Source organism: Oryzias melastigma, linkage group LG6, assembly GCF_002922805.2.
Source record: "Oryzias melastigma strain HK-1 linkage group LG6, ASM292280v2, whole genome shotgun sequence".
Classification (NCBI taxonomy): Eukaryota; Metazoa; Chordata; class Actinopteri; order Beloniformes; family Adrianichthyidae; genus Oryzias; species Oryzias melastigma.
Window position 1 is genome coordinate 25,621,600 of NC_050517.1, and position 22,256 is coordinate 25,643,855.

Sequence of the window (22,256 nt, forward strand, 5' to 3'; positions counted from 1 at the left end):
AGCATTTTCTCATTATAGAGGACCTGTATATGAAATAATTCAAGATTAAAAGTGCGTTTCTTAGCATTTATTCAAATTGCAGTTTGGAAAAGCTGAAGTTTGTGATGCAGCTTCTGTCATGGGCAGGCCAAAATCCCTGTTCTCTAATTCTAAATGAAAGACAAATAGAGCCATCAAAGTCTTCATTTTGCTTGTCTGAGCTGGCATCTGGCTCAAACTGCACGCTCGGATAGCTCTGATATTGGTTGCTGTTTTTTATTGTTTTGTTTTTGCTAAGCTAATGTTAGCTTGTGGCTGTGAGGAGCTATAAGCTAGCAGGAGAAAATGTAAACAAAGGAAAGCTGGTAAATCCACGTGGTTGCTTGTCCCGCCCACAAACCTGAGGTTAATTTTCTAATTAACTACTGCTGCGCTACATAAAAAAAAACAGCACAAGCTATGACAAAGAGTTTTTTTGCTTATTTATTTTTTGATATATGGTGGTTCACTGAGATACTGTAGACAGATCCATGTCAAAATCCTTTGGCATGTTAGACAAATAGTCTTCCATATAAATCAGTTATAATAACAGTTATTGTAGCAATATGCATTTTCGTCATTTTTATAGCAAGGCTTGCCCATTTTTATAACCTTTTTAATACCATCTAATGTGGTTCTTTTTTTTATTATTCTCTTAGTAAAAGAGAAACAAAAAACAAAAAACTTAAAAGTAAATTAGGATATTACAAGAAATAAAATCCAAGAAAAAGAAAAGTGATGACATTTTCTCCCATAAAATTGAACCTCATGTATTTTCATTTCGCCAACGTTCCTTACATTTGTCTGGATCGCAAACGAAGGTCTGTAATGTCCTGCCTGAGCCACCATAGCCCCTTAATTGGCCATCCTGACGTCTCATGTTTTATCTAGACTCCACGAAACACCAAATTGGTAAGTAAAGAGTTTGTATTGATTTAGCGAATTAGCAACGTTTGTAAAATTACTTTTAGATTGTTCAAGTGACTTAAAAAAAACATTGAGAATTTAAACATTAACTTAAAACAAATAAAAATTAAGATAATTAAAAAACAGATATTTTTACCCTTTTCAAACTAACTGAAATATTGCGGAATATGAGTTTTTATTCTTTTCTTTCTATTTGTTTTACCGTATAAATGTAGCCAAAAAAGATCTTAAAATCGTATAAATCGGATTATAGAAGATGACGCATTATCTTTGATATGGTAAAAATCCTATTTTAATCATTTTTTTTCTGTACTGATATTTGTTTTTTTTTTATATAAATTTTGAGACCAGTCTATATTTATGCATGCGTTTTTAAACTGAAGGTGAAATTCAAGATATTTGCATGACACGAGCCGTTATCCCGCTGCATCCTCAGCTCCAACCGAAAATTTAAACAAAAGGCCTTTTAGTAACTGACCACTTATCAGTGCGACACACAGTTTAAAAAGAAACCGCATTTGAAAATATGATAATTATCACCATAAAACTAATAATGCACGCACGGTTGAGTCTGATAAATAATATTTTTTTCACGTCTTTAATTTCTTTCCCTAATCTAAATCTTAAATGGTCAAAAATAATCTTAATTTATTATTGCTCCGATTTTATTTTAAATTGTGGGAAAAAATAGAGTAAAAAAAATGTTTTGAGTTGAACAGCCTCCTTCAAGCTCAGCCAGAAGATTTATGGGCGCGCGGGCCGCTCATGCGCAACTCGGCAATTAATCTGCCAAAGCTTTAATTGGACGGTTATCTTCGCTCCTCCTCTTTTCCTGGTTTAATTTTTTGAAAGTGAAACGTGCGAGTGTGAAATTTGAGTTTTGTTATTTTTCCTGTGAATTTATTTAATCCCTTTTTAGAGGAGAAGACGGCGCGAGGCCGGGCCTCGTGCCTGTCTGCTCGCGGGGGTGACGTCACGCCTCTTTCCACTGCTTCAAAACTTGTGAAAGAAGGTAAATACACTTTTAAATTTGAATTTTATGAGCGTCTTGAGGAAGTTTTTGCTTTATCCAGCATTTTTTATTTATTTTTTTTATTAATTAAATTATCTTAATATAAATAGAAAAATCCTAATTATTGATGCTAATTTGATTTATTTTGTGTTTGTTAGATACAGTAATGAATGAAGTCAGAGAGTTCTGTCCCTCATCACCTCCTGACTCCACCTCCTCCTCCTCTCCTCATGCACATGCACGCACACATGCACACCCATGGGCTGAGAGTGGAGGGAAAAAGGGCTACTCCTCCTCGCTTGTCCTCCTCCATTCACACAGAGCGCTCTGAGCAGAGACGCATCTCTCCCCTGAATGGACTCCATATGAGGTGAGACAGTCTGGATGGAAGCAGGAAGTAATTTTCTGTGAAGCGTTTCGTCTTTTCTCGCTGAGAAGCTGCAGTGACTTGTCATCATGAACTTCCGTCAGACCTGAGGAGCTCGTGGGGGAAACCGGTCTTGCATCAGATGATCTAGAGAAGACTCCTGAGGCGTTCCCTTCGCTGGTTGTTTCCAAAGGTGGAGAACATCTGAAAAGTTAAAATTGCCTACTTTTTGTCCTCTTCACCCCCCTGGACCACGATGGGTTCAGACGTTCGTGACCTGAACTCCCTGCTGCCCCCGGTCCCGGCGGGCCCCAGCCCCGGCTGCCCGGCCCTGCCCGTCAGCACGGCCCCTCAGTGGGCTCCTGTCCTGGACTTCCACCCTGCTGCCTCCCCGTACTCCTCCCTGGCCGCACCACACTCCTTTATCAAGCAGGAACCCAGCTGGGGGGCCGCCAGCGACCCACACCACCTTGATTCGGACCCCCACTGCGGCCTCAGCGCCTTCACCGTGCACTTCTCAGGACAGTTCACAGGCACCGGAGCTTGCAGGTACGGAGCGGCATTCGGGGCGCCGCCTCCTCCACCTACAGCTCCGAGCCAGCCGCCACCTGTGGCGGCACCACACCACCATCAGCCCCCCAGCAGGATGTTCAGCAACCCACCATATCTGACCAACTGCATGGACACTCAGCCAGCAGCTCGCAACCAGACAGGTATGCTGCAGAAGGGGGGGGTGGACCCCCTCTTTGAAATTGGTGAAACTCCAGTATGTCCTCCCACTTTCTCCCAGTTTAATTTAAAAAGTTGAGTTTATATATGTCTGAGGTGTTCAGTACCTGGATGTTTGTTCATTTTTAAAGCCTTAGACGCCTTTCAAAACTATCCCCTCATCTTTGAGGAGAGAGCTGTGATCAAAGCTCCTTCTTCGTAAATGTTTAAACCCTAAGAGGCCGCAATGCAGGTGATCTTCATGCAAATGAATCTCTGATGGTTTAATCATTTTGCTTGAACCAACTTCTTTTTTTATCAGAGATGTAATAGTACTCCCATTTCTATGAAAGTCGGGTTTGTTTATGTCATGAAGTTATTTTTTTAATATCTATTTAATGAAAAAACACTTCAGCATAAATGTTGGTTATTCGCATATTTTTAATAAAGCTTTTCCAAAATTCCAAAATTTGCCACTTGTCCAGATGAAAAATAGTCTTTTAGTTATCGTTGGTGCATTAGCAGAAAAGCTTTTTAAAATGCAACTTCCCTGTTAAACTAATAAATAAATAAGTACAAAAGGCGGAGAACTCCGAAGAAAGTAAGAGGGAAAAAGAGAAAGTATATTTATTCTCAAACCTGTCGAAAAGGCTTTTTAATGAATCAGTTAATGTTTTTATGTAATGTGTATCAAACCACATTAGCTCCAAAATTACCTTAAATATTTAAAAGCAAAAATTTTATGCATTTTTTTTTAAGCTGGAAATAAATTCAGGCATCACAATTTAAAGCTTAAATTGTGATAAATTAGTTATATTTAGTTTAAAATCATCTTTCTAGAGGAATAAAAACAGTTTGAATCTGCAGCATCAGCGTAAAGTGTCGTCAACATCCAATTTCTTCAGCTGCTGCCGCCCGATTCCTTTTTTCTTTTTTCTTTCTCAGGAAGGATAATGAATCTGTTAGCGATTACCCTGCAGATTAATTAGTAATAACATGCTTATCAAGCAGATAATTTAGGAATAACAGAACTATCAAAGAACTGAGCCGACCTCTAACCTGGTTTATCGGCTCCCTGCTGTGGCTGGACGAGCAGAGACAAACAAAATCCACGGCAGGACCCGGGTCGCTCTGTGGGGCTGATATCACGGCGGGGTCACCGGGGGACCACTCCAGATTCAAATGTGTAATAGTGGTGGCCTATTCTGGAATACAAGGAAATCATGACAAAAATGACTAATTTAAAGGGGTTTTCTGAGGGGAAGTCCCTGCTTTTAGGTTTTCTAGTTGAATACAAACCGGCCTCACGACTTGTCGCCTCAGAGCCGGACTTCAAGGACCAGAATGCACACATGCACACACACACACACTCATAGTGTCAGGGGTGAGTGGATGACAAATGGAGATGTTTAATGAGGTTCCCTCTCCTCACCCTCCCCTCTCGACTCACCCACCAACTTAGAGTAAAGTCAGTGAAAGTGCTGCGTTTAAATTAATGAAGCATGCCTGCGAGAGATAGTGTGAACGTGTGTGTTTGCTCGTGCACGTGAGTGATTTATGAGGGCTTGCAGTGCCCCTAAGGTCAGCTGAAGTCATGAGTCAGGTCTGATCCAGGGTGTCACACAGGTCTCCATAGGAAAACTTTTTAGGAAGATGCATTTAGAGGCCATTTAATACATTTAAATTAAAAATATTTTTTTATGATTAGATATTATGCGAGTATTTGCACAAAAAGCTGCTTAAAAAAGTGCTTGAATTAGAAAAGACAAATAAATGGAAAGCAAAAATGAAAGAGAACACACAAATAATTCACGTTTGTTGTATTTTTGGTATAAAAACCCAAACGTTTTCTTTAGGACAGTGTGATTCATAAACTTTATTGACACATTCGAGGGCGTAATGTCTGGACCTTCCAGTCTCTGGTGCGTGCATTGACAGCGCCTCGTTTCTGTGTTGCAGGTTACAGCGCAGTCGGATTCGATGGAGCCGGTAATTACGGCCACACTCCCACGCACCACAGCTCGCAGTTCTCCAGCCACTCCTTCAAACATGAAGATGCTTTGGCCCAGCAGAACACAATGGGTACGTTGACACACGAAGTCACCGAGCCTGTCAAGGTGTTTGAATGTCCAAAACTTCCCCTACAGTCGGTCTATGTTCCTGTTTGAGCTGATCCAAAGGAGCATCGCATCACTTCAAAATATAAATGTGTTAGACTCACTTTTAATTTGGTTTTAATGGAATAGTAAAGACAGTGATATTCCAGATAAAAGCCAACAATGTTCAATGTTATCTTATCTGTTTGATTTAAGTTATCAAACATAATCGGATAATATTCAAGGAAAGTTTATTTTCTTCTAAATATTTTGAGATTTTCTTTTGATCATAAATGAGAACTTAAATGTAATAATGTGCAGTACTACAGTGTACAGAATTACTTCTAAATGATCCAGCAAATAAGAAAACCAAAAAAAGCTAAAATTGTCAGTGTTCTTTTATTTAAAGCACCTTATTTATAAAAAAATATACCATTCAGTTTATGACTGTGGGTTTTCACGTTCATTTAGTGGCAAGTTTTATGAAGTTTTTTTTTTTTTTTTATTGAGAAAAAGTCAAAAAAGGGGACTTTATTAGAAATCTCTTCAAAATAAATTGCTGCAATTGACATTTTTTGTAAAATAGATTTAGTTTTTTAAAATCTGTTTTTAAGCAAACATTCAGCATTGTATTATGGATTAATTTACAGCTATGAGTGTGTGAATTACTAAATTGTGAGTTGGAAAAAAACAATGGCATTCTACAGTAAATTAAATAACGTTAATAGAATAGTATACATTTGTTTTTATTGCTTTTTATGATTAGTTTTTCTTTTCAATTTTACATTAACCTCACTGCAGTAATTATGTTTTTATGTATCTTTTATTGGCTCTGCTTTTTAAAATAAAAAAAGTTAAACATTCAAGTTCAGTTTTGTGGGATTAAGTATTTTTTGTTACAAATATGAGAAAAAACTGAGGAGTTTAATACAAAATAAAAGTAAAAAAATGTCCCTTCTGTTCATTTTTAACGCCACAGTTAAAGTTTATTTTTCTTCTAATTGGTAATAATTCTCCTCCATGTACTCCTACATTCAGTGTGTTCACTTTCTACCATAAATTTGTCCTGCAATATTCTTACCTGCTACTCTCTTCATTAAATTTCAGTTGCGTTGTAGTTTTTCCACCATTTTTTTCATTTTAAGCCTATAATTTCTTCTTTTTTTTGTTTTGTTTTTGCTAGATTTGCAAACAGGAAGTGGAGCTCCTGTTTGAATCTTTGTCGTTTGTGTCTTTAATATTAATTTGCTGATTTTTTTTACAGCTTCAACAAAAGCCAAACAACCCTCATTCTTCACATCTTGTCATATTTTCTTAATAAAAAAAAAAAAAAAGTAGTCTCACAAGTAGACTTATCCAGACGTGCATCTGAAGCTATTTTCATCCCACAATGATCCCCTATCACAACAATCATGCAACAAAACGCTGAAAAGTTGTGTTCTTGCTCGGTTGTGTGTGCGCCGCTCGCCCGTGGGGAGCATCGTGTCTCTTATTCTGACATCTCTGCGCTGACCTTGCCTGTCGGAGGTATAAATTAGCCACATCCTGACTTCCAAACTCCCCCGATCCCCTCCCCTGCTTTCATCCACTCTGATCTCTCCGGTCCGTCGTCTGCACATGCTGTTAGTAAATATTCCTCTCTTTCCAGCTGCAGAAACCGGTTTGTAAACGGAGGGATGTATTTTCAAATGTGTGTGTGTGTTTGACAGGTGAGCAGCAGTATCCTGTGCCTCCTCCGGTGTATGGATGCCACACACCTTCAGACAGCTGCACAAGCAGCCAGGCTCTGCTGCTGAGGAACCCCTACAACAGGTAACACACAAACACCGGCACGTCATCCAGCAACACCCGTCCCCTCCAAAATCTATTTTTACGCCAACAGAAAGCCGACGTTTAAAGCTGGAAACATCTCAGACGCTATTGTCGATTGTTTCAGGTCAAAGAGAGAAGCTGCAGGATGCAGTTATGAACAGGATGTTCACCTTCAGCACAGTTCTTACTGTAGTTTACAGTTTCACGCTATTTCTTTTGGTTGAGATTTTTACATATCTTCAAGAAATGTTTTACTTTATTTGTGCTACTATTAAAATATTAATATTACCCATGATGCATTTCAGTAACAAGACAAGGTCATTGAAGCCACTGAAGGAAGTTGAAAACAGTTGCAGGAAGCTCTAAGAGAAATGATTTAAAAGAAATATTTCCACTCTCATGAACCGGAACGAGCTAATTGTATTTATTTTGCTCACCGGTGGATTTCCTTAGTTGGGGAACATTGTGATATTTTGCTCAAGGACAGAAAAGTTGTCCAACTTCAAACCTTCTGAACTAAAGAGGTGGAATTTTTTGCGCAAATTAGAAATTGCTTTGAAGTTTTTACTGTGACTCTGGTACAGGATGTTCTGCTCCAAAGGACTGTTTGCTGCCCTTAACGGCAGTTTTCATCTATTTTTTCTTTTTTTTTAATGTGTGATCACACTTTTTTAATCTTCTCAACTTTAAACACAACAAAACAAAAAAGCACTAAACAGCATTTTGATTGAAGGAAAAACAGCAGCCTCAGATGCTTAAATCATGTCAGGACATTTTTCATGGAGGTTAGGAATATTTCCACTAAGATGCTGCAGTCTGCTGAGAGAAACCGCATGTCTGACCCTGTCGGCCAAAAGCTGGCTGAAAAACGTTCTGATTGCAAAATCTCTGCTTTTTCCATTCTCTCAGGATCCTTGCCTGCATCATCCAAGAGCAAAACTCCATTTATTTAGATCTCTGTTAGGGTAAAAATACCTAATTAGTTGTTAAAAATGTAAGAAAGAGCGACCACTTTTAGACATAAAATGGTTGTTTTGAGTTGAAACTCAATAATTCTGCACATTTTTCGTGTGAATGGTGGTTTTATTTGAGTTGTGCTGCAAGAATTTAGAGTTATAGGAATTTGTAGCTGCATTTATTATAGAGATTTGTTTTTTTTTTGGGGTCACATTTTTTGTATTTTTTTTAAAATAGACATAGTTGTACTTGTACAGTACAACACTTTGTAAGGAGGAGAAGAAAACCTGCAAAGGAGTGGGAGGAAGCAAACTTTTATAATCCCATCAACATGCTGACAACACTATATTACAAAGTCTTAATGCAAAAAAAGGATCTTTATGCACAACTGCTCAGTTTTGGAACTGCTATGTTTTAATAATTACTGATTCTGGAACAAGTTAAAAACAAATTCCTTTGAGCTTTGTGGATTATTTTGATTATCATTTTTACCTAAAACATACAATTTCAAACCTTTTCAAATGTCCAATTGTGTTGTTTGGTATTTATTTCTTTTCTGGAAAACTGTCTTGGTGGGGTATCTGGAACATTTTATGCTAAGAAAAAGATTTAGTCCAGTTTTTTACTCACCAAAACCAAGCAAGAGCCACAAAATTTAAAGAAAAATACATATTTTTTTCTTAATTTATGATTGTCTTTTAATGTTTACAATAATTACAGTATAGCATTTTATATTTTCTATATTCAGGATTAACTTTTTAACTTTTTGTACCTTTGACTGCAGAACATAAAAGTTCCTTTCAAAATAAAATATGTGTTAAATAAGATCTTCCTTTTGCAGAAGATTTACTTGAATTAAAAATGAGAGAAAGTCAAATAAGATGCTTTTTATCTTTAAAGCGCTTTCATCCTCTTTCAACTTTACCAGCAAATATAAACATGACAATATTGGTGTAGAATATATGTGCAATTATACTTTTTAAGGATCAAGTAGTAGATATTGTTGTGCAGCAGCAGAAGATAAGAATATTGAACATTTTACCATAATTTTATTCAGTTGTAAATTGATACTAAAAAGATGCTGAAAATCTGAACATAAATTAAAAAAACTTAGCTAAAATATATTTAAATACACCACAAACACAATATGTATTTAAATTGTTCAAGCCAAAATGGATGGATAAGAGAGACGCAGACCGCTGGGTTAGGAGCTTGACTTCTTATGTCTTAATTTTTATCTTAAAAACAATCATTTTTCTCACTCTTTGGAAGATGGCTCAAAATATATTTATAAAACACAAAAACTTAGCAAAAATCACACACTCATAAGCGCTTTTGGACCATAACGATGAAGCTTTAGAGAACTACTGTTTGAAAATACTTTTGTTTAAGGATCCAAATGAATTAGACAGAGATTTGTTGGAAAAAATGTAAAGACTTAAATAAATAACATTCAAACTTGAACATGACAGAAACTGGATTTTAATGTTACACAACTAAAACACCATTAAAACTTGACATGGGGACAATAAAAGAGGATTTGATACTGAAAAACTTCAAAGACTTATATAGATTTCTTAAAATGTAGTTCTCTGCGAGAACTACATTTTAAGAAAGTAACAAGATCTTTGTTTCAAGAAAAATGTATCTTCTGTTTTGCAAGAAAACAATAATATCAGTAGCAAGAAATTCTTAGTTTGAGAAAACGTGTTTTAGTAGCTAGAATTTTCTTCTTAACACAAGTACTTTTAAATCAAATCTGCCAATGGATTGAGAATTTTTGACTTATTTTTAAGGGGCTGGTTTTGTCAGTATTAGGTTCAATGAACTGAACTGGAGCCGCCACAACTGACAATTAAAACAGAAAAGAACGTGCTTAAAACAAAATGACAAATACCTGAATGAAGTACAAAACCCCCCAAAAGAGTAAAAAGTGGTTTACAAAGGATTACCATTCTTTCTTGGTGAAAAACAGAAAACAAAAAGCAAATTATAAAAACATTCTTTAGATTGTCCACACAATGGAGATGTATGCTTCCTAAAAAAGTTGGTAAACCATGTCGCTGCTGATACCTGTTGGTACACAGAAGGGATTTAGTAGGAAAAAGAGTTGGTGTGATGATCTCATGTTCATGTTTCTGTGGGTTCACGGCACCACGCCCTGCTGGTGGGTCTCAAACATGTTCAGAAAATCTCCAGATTCTTTTAAGGAGGAATTCTGACTCTGTCCATTTGCTGCACCATCTTTACTTGTTGTTTTGTCTCTAAATGAAACATTCCTATCATGCCGCTGATCCAGAGCTTTCCATAAGAACACAAGGTGTGTGTGAGGGGGGGTAAAAAAGAAGGATGGGGGTGGACTGTCCTGGCTCTCGCTCTGAGGGTCATCTTTGCCATAAACATAACTGATATCCTCACTCACTTACACAAAAAAAGCTGGAAAGGCTCATTGCAGCAGTCGGTTGTCTAATCTTGCAGCCTGGTACCATCAGGCCTGTATTTACTCTGCAGGCCGTCAGCTCGACCTGCTGGAACAACATGAAGCGAAAACAAGCTGGAGTCCAAATAATCTGCACACAGAGAGAGAAAGAAAGACAACTCTGGCTTCTATCAAAGCAGAAACGTGCATGACGAGCTTTCAACTCACTTTTTTGCTTTTCAAATATGAATCTCCTGACTGTATACTTCAGAATCTAACCAGCTGAGACTCTCCTCAGTTATTTGCTTAAAAGTCATCCCATGGTAGCTATAGCTTTATTAACAGAAGCACAAATTACAGGTTGTTGAATTCATCAGACGTTTCAGAGGTTTTTAAGTTTCTGAAGCCAAATATGAAAGCCACAACAAAAATATAAAAAGATTAATTTAACTGGAATTATGTCACTTGCTGCAGTGAATGTTGCACCAAATACAACAAAACCAGAAGGAAATAAATTCAGAAGTACAAAATAAGGTTTAATACTGAGGATGATATATTCTCATATATTTTTGACTGAATATTAAATGTTTTTTACATGCTATATGTTTGAATATTGTCAATCTAAATGAGCCCCAGTGCTTTTGATGTGAAAAAAGACGGTTTCTTTCCTGTAGAGATCAAAATATATGGAGAAAAAATAGATTTATAACTCATACAATCTAGTCTGTTCATAAGTAAAAAAATTATAAGACACGAAAAAAAAATAATGAAAGCACAAATCCTAAGTCATGCACAAATTTGCCTTTAAACTATGTACTCTCCATAAAAATATGTTTTTAACATTTTTTTTAAAACTGCAAAGCAGTTCCACACCATTACACTACCAACGCTGCACGATATGAGGAAAACCTTTAATGTACCTAAACACAAAACGACTAATATATCGTTTCTATTTCACTGCAACAGTTTTATTTAAATAAAAGTCAAGATAACTTAACTTTAAATGGTTTTCCTCTACATAAGAGAACATTTAACACTAAAGGGATTCATCGATTGGTCAAATGTGTAAAAGACTTCATTTGATTTGTTTAATATTTCAGTCTTGTTCTACATGTGTGCAGGCATTTAAAATAACCATTTGTCGTGGTTTACGCTGTCTTTTGCGATATGCCTTTTGCACGGGTATTGCAATAACAATACATTTCTATTTATTTTAATTTAATCTATTTTCTATCAGGCCTGTTTGCCTGCTACTCTGCTGTTACTTTAGCACATTCCGCCTTACAGAAAGTTCATCTTTTGTCTCGTTAGTCCACAGAATATTTTTCTCCTTAGGTTGTGAGGAAAATCCACCGTCTTTGTTAGATTTGAGTTGTGTCTTTGTGTTGTGTTGGTCAGTCTTTGTCAACATAGCAAATGCAAACGAGAGTAAATAGTGACATGCTTGTTTTTTCCTGTTCTGCTTACATGTTTGATCTATTTCAGACTCACTCAATGACAATTAGATTTTTTTTAATATTTTTAACATGTTCTTGGCATTTTTCTGATGGTGGAGAACAAATATAAAGTTCACGAAGAATTAGGGCCATTTTATAAGCAAAAAAAATGATCAGGATTTTAAAGGCGTAAATTAAAAAAAAAGTCATAACTGTTAAGTTACAAGAATAAAGCTGTATGTTTATTTATGACTGTAAAACTCATAGTCTAAATTTAAGTTTTTTTTTTCTTGTAAATGTATGTACATTTATGTGTTTTAAAGTTGTTGTAAATGTTTTATTTTAAAAGTCGTAAAACTGCTATTTAAAAATCTATAAATTTATGAGAGAAAAAGTCAAATTTTATAGAAAAGAATGAGTAATAAATTAACGAGAAAAAACACTGCTTTCTGTTGCTCCAAGATAAAAGATGTTGAGCATTTTGTGAATCTTTACTTCCGGAAAAGTTTCAAAAACAAAGAAATTCTGAACCCGACTCAAAATCAAATAATCATTATTCTATCTGGCTTTGCGTGGCTTTATGTCAGTAATGTGGCGTTTCATGTGTAAAAAAAGGAGCTCAGAGACGCTCGTTTGCCGGGCCGCCACTTTATTCTGCCCTTTTCACTCACATACTAAGGAGTCCACTTGTTACCTTATGTCATGTAACTGTCATGTCTCCTTTATGGAACACCCAAGGGTAAAGCAAATTGTTATTGCTGTTCATAACGTACACTTGCTGAGCTGTATGCTCACTTTGACTTTAATCTTGTAATTTTACGAGAAAAAAGTCGTAAATTTACCAGATTTAAAGTTGTAAAGTTACAACTTTTAATCTTGTAATCTTGCATTTTTTTTTTTTTTCTTATTTCTTAAAATTTCTTATTTTCAAATCGGTGGGAATCAGGATCAGAAGAAAAAAATCCAAAAAGGACCTGATTTGTGACATAGAAAATTCTCAGGGCGGGCCACCTTCTCCTTGCTCTGAGCTCTCAGCAACGGGGAGAGGAAGTGGGGGTGGGGTTGCTGCACACCAACAGTCCTGCCCAGAACTTTTCAAGTAAACTCCTGCTGCTCTGGAGAAACTATGTCCTAGAAAACGACACAGATTTATTGATTTCGGCTAAGAACATCATAATTAAAAGACCTTCTGAGAACAGAATAGATCAAGAGATGATCGGAGTGGATTGTTAAAAGCTTCATTCTGTTCAGACTCATGATAAATATGTGGTTTGGTGTAAAGAAAAGTGCGGATGGTGTCTTCTTTTGCAATCAACCTGAAAAACAGAAACTTTTCTCCAAATAGATTAAGGCTAAATCAATCAGCAACATAAAGAAAGTTGACATATATTTATGTGAGGAATGCCATCTTTCATTACTTTCAATCTTGCACTCGGCATCCATGCCAGCAAGTAATTCATCAGGGAAACTCTCTGGCCGTCTGCATCTGGTACACTGTAAAATAATAGGTGTGTAACGAGCGGTGTACCAGGCACCACATCAACCCCGACCAGACTGCAGGTGGTTAGATAGGGGCCTGAGGTGTGTGTGTGTGTGTGAGAGGGGGGGGTGTTGTAGTAAATCTAGTGTGTGTGTTTTTGTGTGTCAGAAAGAGAGAGTGCAGACGTTTGCATCAGCGTGTTGGATCACATGGCAGCTCTGGACGAAGGGAGTGATTTACGATAATTCACTCTTAAGTGGGTTTGCGGGGCTTTGAGGGAGTTTGTGCGTTTTTATCACTGTGTTTCGGCGAGCAACAACACAGCTAACCCTTAGCTCAGAACAGCTTCCTTCCGCACAGCTGATGGGCTTTTCTTCTACATTTTGTCTTTCCTCCACAGCGGAGAGAATTTATATCAAATGACCTCTCAGTTGGAGTGTGTGGCATGGAATCCTGTCAATACACTGGCATCCACCATAAAGAGGTAGGAACTTGCCTGTCACTCTCCTCAAACAGCAGAGATCTGTCCAGATGATAAAACAAAGAGAATAAACAGATTATAGCCAACCCCCCAAAAAAGTGGTTACACGATCGCAAACGTATGCAGACCATTCCTGTTGTCAAGCAGATTATGAGAGATCCACTTGAACGGAGAGCAAGAACTTTAAAAACACGTATTCATCCTTTATTAATCTGTGGAGCTAAAACAAGTTTTATGGAGCTAAATTGGGGCCAATATTATTTAAAACCCAAATTAAACAAAATATTGGTGTTTGGTAAAAAAAAAAAAAAAAAGTTAAAATGTCCAAAACGTTTTTCTATTCTGACTTAAACGTAATTATTTTCTGCTTCAAAAACTCAAATTTTCAATTTCAAATATTTTTTACTTTCAACTCTTTTTTTGTTTGTTTTCAAATAAAAAAAATTCAGTTTCAACACTTTGGGGTGGGGTTAACACAAAGGACCAATCAAAATCAATAAGGGCAGTAACTTCCCGGTGCATTCACTGACTCTGAGAACTTGGATAATAACGGTCAGAAAATGGATGTATTGTCTGTACTATTATAGTCTGAAGTTGTCCCATAACTGTTGTAAAATCAGAGTTTTATCTTGTACAAACCGAGCGTCCAAATTGCCGTTCTACCCCATTCAAAGCGCCAACTTATTGTGTTTAATAGAAGCATTAAGAAACGTCTTAATGCTTCTGAAATGTTCAGATTTGAAAACAAAAAAAAAGAGTTGAAAGTGAAAAAAAATTCAAAAACTGACGAAAAGGTTTTGAAATTGAAATTTGAGTTTTAAAACCTTAAGCACAGAACATTTGAAGCTGAAAATAATTAAGTTTATTTTAGAATAGCAAAACGTTCCAGAAATTTTGCATTGTTTTTTGACCAAACACTAATAATTTTCTCAATTTGTTTTATATGGGTTTCAAATAATATTGGCACCAACTTAGCTCCATAGAGTTTCAACTCCTTCATTCTGTGCATTATCATCACTTTAAAAAATAAAAAAGACGTATTTATACCTTTTTTTCCACTGTTAACTTACACTTTAGTGATGAATCCAGAACCTAAAACCCAGAAAGGACTTGTTTTGATCATGTGACATCCAAGACAGTGGCTCTCATCCCCTTAAAAATCAAGAAAAAAAGATGAAGAAACATTTGCAGTTGTTGATTTACTTCACCTCCAAAACTATTCAAGTCACTCCAAACTGCCAACTCTCTTCCAAAGCTGAACTTTACTTGGTGCAAACTGGGTCTGGGCTCTGGGGTGCCGGGCCTCCTGCCTTTGCTCAACCTACCTGCTTACTCACTTTTGCACAAATATGGGGATGAGTATTGCTCTTACACTCCTCTCCACGAATCTTTGATATGAAAATCTAGTATGAAACCTGTCTGTGTGCATGAGTTAATTCAGTCAGCGCACCCTGTGAGATGAGCCTTATATCATTAATGTATGAACATACGTAAAACCTGTAAATAGTTGTGTGCATACTATTTGTTAGTGTGTGTATTTGAGAATATACATATGATACTTTTATGTTATGTATTATAGACTGCTCCCACCAAATCCAAAAAGTATGGAAGCCAAAAATGCCCTGTCCTCTTTTTTTCATTGTTTCCTCGTGACAAGATAATCAAGAATATACTGTAGCGTCCCTCTATCTCTTTATCACACTGAGATGCTGAAACTTTACCTGTTTTAAATTTGTTTCGTGGCTCACAACAAAAACAGCAGAAGAAAAAATCTCCCCAAAAGTTGTTTTTTAGTCTATTATTAGTGGATCTATGCTCCTCAGACGCCTTAATTCCATCTCATTTACCAGCCCGTTCCCTTTATTTCCCTAAAACCCCAGATGACAGCTTGAATGACAGAACCTGAGCTCCTGTGGGTGGTGCGTTTACTGAGCTCCAAACATTAGCGGACCCAAACAGCCCAACTCAGCCAAATTTAATATACTTTTGTCCTTTTTCTATAATCAAAGCAGTTTGTCAGAGGAAATGCTGAACACTATTAAATTAAGCAATTATAAATAGATAAGTTCTTCTGGTGTTCGAGAGGCAGAGAGGGGTTCTGTCATTCAACCTGTTTGTTTGGGAGATTTAGAGAAATAAAGAGAGGGGGCTGGTAAATGAGACGGAATTAGGATGTTTAATGAGTACTAATAAATAAAAACAGAATAAAAAAACACTTTTGGAGAGCGATTTCTTCTGTTTTTGTTGCTAACCACAAAATGAAGAGACTTAAAACAGGTAAAGTTCTGCGTCTCGGTGCGTGAAAGGAAGAGAGGGACACTACAGTGTTTTCTTCATTATCTCGTTATCAAGAGAAAACGATTTAAAAAAAGGAGGGTATGCCATTTTTGGCTTCCATAAAAATGAAATGCAAATTAACATAATTATTATAAATAATACAAAAGGGGTTTGTACAAATATCCACTTTGTTTGTCTGAAGATTCATAAATTCTTATTGTAACAGCTCTTATCTGCTTGCTCATTTACTGAACAGGACAAATAAAAAAATAAAGAAATTAAGCTCAAATTTTCATTTCTGGGTATTTCTTTGTTCAAATCACTGTGAATCAGGAGCAGACGGAAAAATGCGGTTTGAAAAAGAGCTTAATTGTGACAGAAAACACGCTGGGCGGGTCATAAGTTCTCAGCAACGAGGGGGGGGTAAACTGTGTTCTAGAAAACAACAGTTTCTTTTTCGTTTTTTGGCTAAAAGCAGCATAATCATACTCAAAAGACCAATGGGAACGCTTTTAAAATAGATCCAAAGATGATCGTAGTGGGACTTTAAATTATAGCTGGTCTTGTCGCCATGGCTTCCACTTTTAGAGATGACAGAACTTTTATTAGCACAAATCCACAACTTCCTCCTGTCTGAGTTTTCTCTCTCTTGGACTGATTTCTATGGAGAAAAAAAGTGCTGGCCTGTCTATGAATTAGTGCGTCTGATGACACAGCGTCTTAGTCACAAAACAAAAAGGATATCAAACTTTTGGCAGCCACATTTTGTCCTCCCGAGAACATCTCAGCATGTCTTTTTTTGTGTGTTTAGCTCATTAATCAGTTGCTCCACTCAGGAGTGGGTTGAATCCAGCAGGGATGCAGCTCCTGCCAGAAAAGTAAATTAAAAAAAAAAAATACCTGGCAGGAATCTTTTGTTTTTGTTGAAACTGCCAGCAGGCATGTCTCTGCCATGAAGACGAAGGTGACGAACAGCAATAAAAATGTCCTTCAGGTCTGGGATGCTGATGGAAAACAAAACATTAAGAACAAATGAATGGTGGGACAGGAAACTGTTGCTAAACACAACTAAATAAAAGTTTTAGGGTGTACTCTCATGTTTAATCTCCTTCACTTTAACACTTTATAAAACCCTTGACTAGGGTGCACTTAACTAAACACAGCAACAATGTTAAACGCAGCCAAAATTAAAGCTGACAAGCAACAGTTGAACCACAATAGCAGCTATGGCTGCAAGTAGGACTGGAACATTGGAAACCAGGGTTTGCTTCCTAAGTACTGTGTAACTATGTAGCCATAGGGGGGTCTGAGTTTGAGTCTCCCTGTGCTGGTCCCCAGCCCAGATAAAATACAGAATTGTGTCAGGATGATCAGTGAAAGCTGATTCGCAGTGGCTACCTCTGACGGGATATACCGAAAGGTGAACAACTAGTTGAACCACTTGAGGGATTTAAATATTTTCTAGCTTCATAAATAAAATGACAAATTCTGTGGAAATTCTGCATGGATGTTGATGACAGCAAGGCCACTTAGACGTTCTTGATTACTTTTTGATAGCTCAAGCTTTGAGTGAAAAACAGAGATTTAGATAAACATTTGAGTTGTCACATTCTTTTAGGGTAATTTTAATTGAATGGAAAATTATGAAAAAATGGCGTCTTAGATTTGGATGACTCTACCCCTCAATGCCACACATTCTTACCCCCATCTCTTCATTTAGAGACGTATGGTTTGGGCCCACTCCACGTAAAGTTTTGGGTGTCCCCAACTCGTTTTTTTTTTGCATGCTGGCTGTTCCCATAAAATATCGCTGGTCCCCAACCCTCAGGATGCCGTACTGGACAAGATAACAGATGCAAAACCGTTACCAGGTTACGATACCAGTCCATGTCCCGAGGCTTATTCATTTCTTCCCTGTCTGGTGCCAGTTCGCGGGCCAGAGGTTGGTGACCCCTAATTTAATGGGAGCATGTCAAAAAACAATGAGTTGGAGACACACAAAACCTCAAAAAGTGATGCGGAGGAGGCCAGAATCATTCGTCCATATATTTCTAGTTGGGAGTGAGAATGCGTTACTCAATGACGCCATCATCATCTATGTTAGCGCGTAGCTGCCAGTACTCAGAAAATACACAACATTGATTTCCTAACTGTAAAAGTCATGCTAAGACAACAATCATTACTTATTTTACATGTTGGACACCCATGGGAAGAAATACACCTCTTCGCGGCACAGCACGAAGCGGATCACTTTTGAGGTGTAGGGATACACAGTCAAAGGTTTCTGTGCGTTACTCTTAAAAAAACATTTTGGACACCCCTACCCCTTCAAATGCCCCTACAATTAGAGGGGTAGGGAGAAGCCGAAGGGGAAGAATTTGGATTTGGCCATCATGTCACACCTACAGCCTCCTTTCTCCCCCTTCGGTCCATCCCTCTCACCTATCAAACAAGCCTGTAGTTAGCAATTAAATATCTTTTTTTGTCTTGTTTTGAGGTCAAACTTTACAGAAACTCCAAAAAAGATTATTAAATTTAACTGATATTTCGTTATAGTTTTATGTTAATATCTCTAATGGTTTTGAAGCTTTATAAATCTATTATCAATGCGCTTAAATTATTCAACAAAAATAAAAATTCAGCAGTAAAAAAATAATACAATTGGTTTCTAAAACATTTTAAATTTGTGTTCTTTTTTATAACTGTTCTGGAAATGAACTGCTGTAACTGTTTTATGAAAAAGGTATAATGAGAGTTCTCCTTGGCAGTTTTCATCTCTCTCTGCAGAAAGTAATCACTTGTAAGTGAAGAGTTCGGACAAACCTTAAAGCTTTCAGTCTGCACTGACTTTTCCATGTGTCACTGTGACCTGCAGAGATGCATGCTGGTCTGTGTCAGCTCACAAATTCCTTTCTTCTCTCGGCCAAAAGTCATTCATCATGGTTAACTAGTGATTGTGTGTGTGATGGAGACGTGTGTACGAAGCAAAGCAAGGATGACAAATATGATGCTTTTGTGGAGACGGAGTGCTTGAGTGCAGAGACAACCTTAACTTGAAATAGAGAACAGCAGTGTTATTTTTGTTTTAAAGTGTTTTGTGGGTGAAGGTTAATCTTGATGTTTCAGCTTTAATTTAGCCCTGTGCAGAGAGGAGATGGAAGGGAGGTGTGAGGGAGTTTTAGGGATGAGGAGGAAGGGAGCAGAGAGAAACAAGAGGAGGATGGACTGAGCAGAGATAAGGAAGGACCGGCTGAGGAGAAGGATGTGAGGAAGAGGAAGTGCAGGGGAGTGGGGAAGCATTTTGGTTCATTCCCAAGGCTGCAACTGCACACCTAAATAATTAAAGTCCCACTCTGATCATCTTTTGATCTATTTTAAAGCATCCACATTGGTATTGTAATTATAATTATGCCAATTTTAGGCGAATTTAAGGGCATAATTTCTGCCGAGCGACAGAAGTTCATCAGAAATTAAAATCTGAGTTGTGGGAGGGGAGTAAGCCTGCACTGATATCCCATCATCCCTTTGTTTATTCGCTATATAACCCCAAGCTAACATTAAAGGTGCATCAAAAAAGGGCAAGCAATATTGGAGCTACGTAGCCGTACAGTTTTGAGCTAAATGGCAGCTCAGACGAAGACGTACATGGATCTATTTATCAGCAGATGGATGCATCAGAATGGAGCAGAGCAGGCAGCTTGTGCCCTGACAAACAGCATTGTTTCGTCATTCCCAACAATTTAAATCAATAAATAATCAGAAACAGTTTTAGCCTTAATTTTTTATGTGTAGCTTCCATTGTGAGAAAAACGCCACAAGAACATATTAAAAGCACCAGAAACATAATTGTGTAGGTGGGTCATTAAGTTTTTATAAGAGGCCAGAAGATAGTTTTTTCTTTTTTTTTCATAAATACAACTTTTAATGTTTTTAAAATCTTTCAAAAATACTCAATTTAATGTGTATTTACTAGCGACTCACATCAGAAAAAAGTAAAAGTCAGATTAGTAATTTATTTGTCACTACTCTATAACAGAAAATGTTCCTTTTAGCCCCAAATTATTGTATTTTTAAACTAAAACTTACAATAAAGCACTTGTAATGCAAATAAAAACGTGTGACCATCTTCAGACTACTGTAGTCTTGTACTTAAAAAGTCTGCATTAGGTTGTAATTCATTGCACATTGAAGTCGGTGCGCACCTGTTGCAGATATGATCACAGAATATTCTTAACATTTTGAATTAAGTTCTATTTTTCCTCTATTTGAGTCTGTTATAGTCACTAAAGTTTACTTTTAGATTTCAAACCCCACATGAAGTTCTGCAACTTTGTCAAATATAACAAACTGAGCGACTAAAAGGACTCTCATAAAATCCAGTGAATGAAAATATGCAAGCAAAAAGGCATGCGGTATAATTTAAAGTGTTGCAGCGTGTGTGCTCCTGTCTGTGGGAATATCTGCACAGACAAAGAGCACCTTCATGAGCGCCGGGCTGAACGCCGCACAGGCTCAGTGTGGCAGCACAGGATGCAAACGTTCTCCTCCCGTCCTCCTCCTTCACTCCGACAGGCTAAAATATAACACATTTCATAGACAAGAGCGTTCTGTTTCTTTGTGCGTTATCGTGGGGAGATATAGGAGGCAGCTGTGTCACACAGGGTCGGCTTTGTTCCTCGCTTTGAGTCAGAGTGAGCTTCGCTGTTCGCACCGTCAGGCCTGTGAGCAAACAGGAATTAAAGCGTTGGTCAAAAACATTGTTTTTCTAAAAAACATTTTCAAAATTACATATGTTGCATGTATAAAAACACTTCAAGAGGCAAATAATAAAAAAAGAAACAATTAAGCAAATTATAAATAATAAAGCTGTGCTGATTTGCATTTGATAAATGCATTTTGGTTATTAGACTTTAGTTTAGTGAAAACGTTTATGTAAAATTTAAAAAACTTTGAAACCTGAATTGATTTTTAATTACATAAGAACATTTTCTTGTGTTTTCCTATCAGGTGTTGCGGTTTAGTCAAGTTCTGGACTAAATGTGATTTTCATATTTAGTGACGGTGTGAATCGGTAAAGTTTATATTTCAAAATTTACTTTTATTGTGCAAAAGTATAAACAACCTATTTCTTGGAAAAAATCTCTTATCAATTTCAGAGTAAATATTTCTGTATTCATAATATTTCATGTCCAAATAACTAAAAATACAAAGTGATCCTCGTTAATAAAATTTCTAAAAACAGAAATGTTAAAAACATTGGAATAAATACCCTCCAGCAGGGGATTAAAACATCATTTAGTATGAATAAATTCTGTACCACAAACAAAAAGGTTATGATAAAGGCATCTTCAGATATGAAAAACTAAACACTGTTGTTCATATTTTTTAATTTTCATGCTCAAAATTAGTCCATAAGTCACAAAATAAAAGACTTAGTCATATTTTTTATCTGGTTGTTTTTTTTTTTCTTTCTTTTTCTTTATTCTCATGTTCAAATTTTTAAATTACACTCAAAGAGGGGTGTGGCCTTTTGACTGACAGATGACCACTTAAACTCGGCTCTATGATTTATTGGCTTCTCCCTGCAACCGTCTGACCTGTTTGCTCGGCTCACTTGCTTTTGGAGAAGTTTGGGTTTATGAACCTCCAGGTCAATCAAGATTCCAACAAGCAGGATGAGAACTGAAAATTCAATACAGCGAAGTTAGTGTTTGATACGGAAAAAAGTGTGTTTGAAAATCCAATTATTTTGTCTTATTTGTCCTGTTAACCAAAATTTTTCCTGTGTTTAGTTCCACAACAAGCATCTTTATATTTCAATCAAAAGCTTCTCTTTATATTTAAAAAAGCAGCTCTAATAACTGTTCTTGTCCCGGCTTAGTTTTGTTGTTTACTTCTACAGGATGATTGTTAGAAACTTGCTTTTTTTCTGAAACTTGATATTCATTTTTAACATTTGATCAAAAAATAGTATAATTTTGTCAATTTAAAAAAATACATAACAGAATGAGTTGTTGGTACTGAATTATGAGATGGATGATAAGACGAGATGAATCATCGTCAGGACTTTAGACCCTGACTGTTCATGTGAGTGAGATGTTAACATTTTAGCTTGTTTTTGGTTTGTAGCATCACTATATCATTTGTGTTTCCAAATACTCTGAAGTTTCTTCTGAACTGTCTCTGAAGATGCAAAGGGTCTACACAACCACAGACATTGTGTTACCAAAGAATATGCAATATTAGAAATAAAGATTATTATTTCT

General features: G+C 36.7%; 1 protein-coding gene across 4 annotated transcripts in view; it reads left to right on the forward strand.

Annotated features, from left to right (window-relative positions):
* The first annotated feature begins 2,121 nt into the window (after nucleotides 1–2,121).
* Nucleotides 2,122–22,256, forward strand: part of LOC112152632 (Wilms tumor protein homolog) — a 29,329-nt gene continuing 9,194 nt past the window's right edge. The window contains exons 1-4 of one of the 4 annotated variants that reach the window (XM_024282321.2): nucleotides 2,122–3,037; nucleotides 4,992–5,114; nucleotides 6,838–6,940; nucleotides 13,633–13,716. In XM_024282321.2, coding sequence (XP_024138089.1) covers nucleotides 2,581–3,037; nucleotides 4,992–5,114; nucleotides 6,838–6,940; nucleotides 13,633–13,716 — 767 coding nt within the window. In that variant the 5' untranslated portion in view covers nucleotides 2,122–2,580. The remainder of the gene's footprint in view (nucleotides 3,038–4,991; nucleotides 5,115–6,837; nucleotides 6,941–13,632; nucleotides 13,717–22,256) is intronic. The other 3 variants (XM_036212487.1, XM_024282324.2, XM_024282322.2) reach the window with 3 other exon arrangements.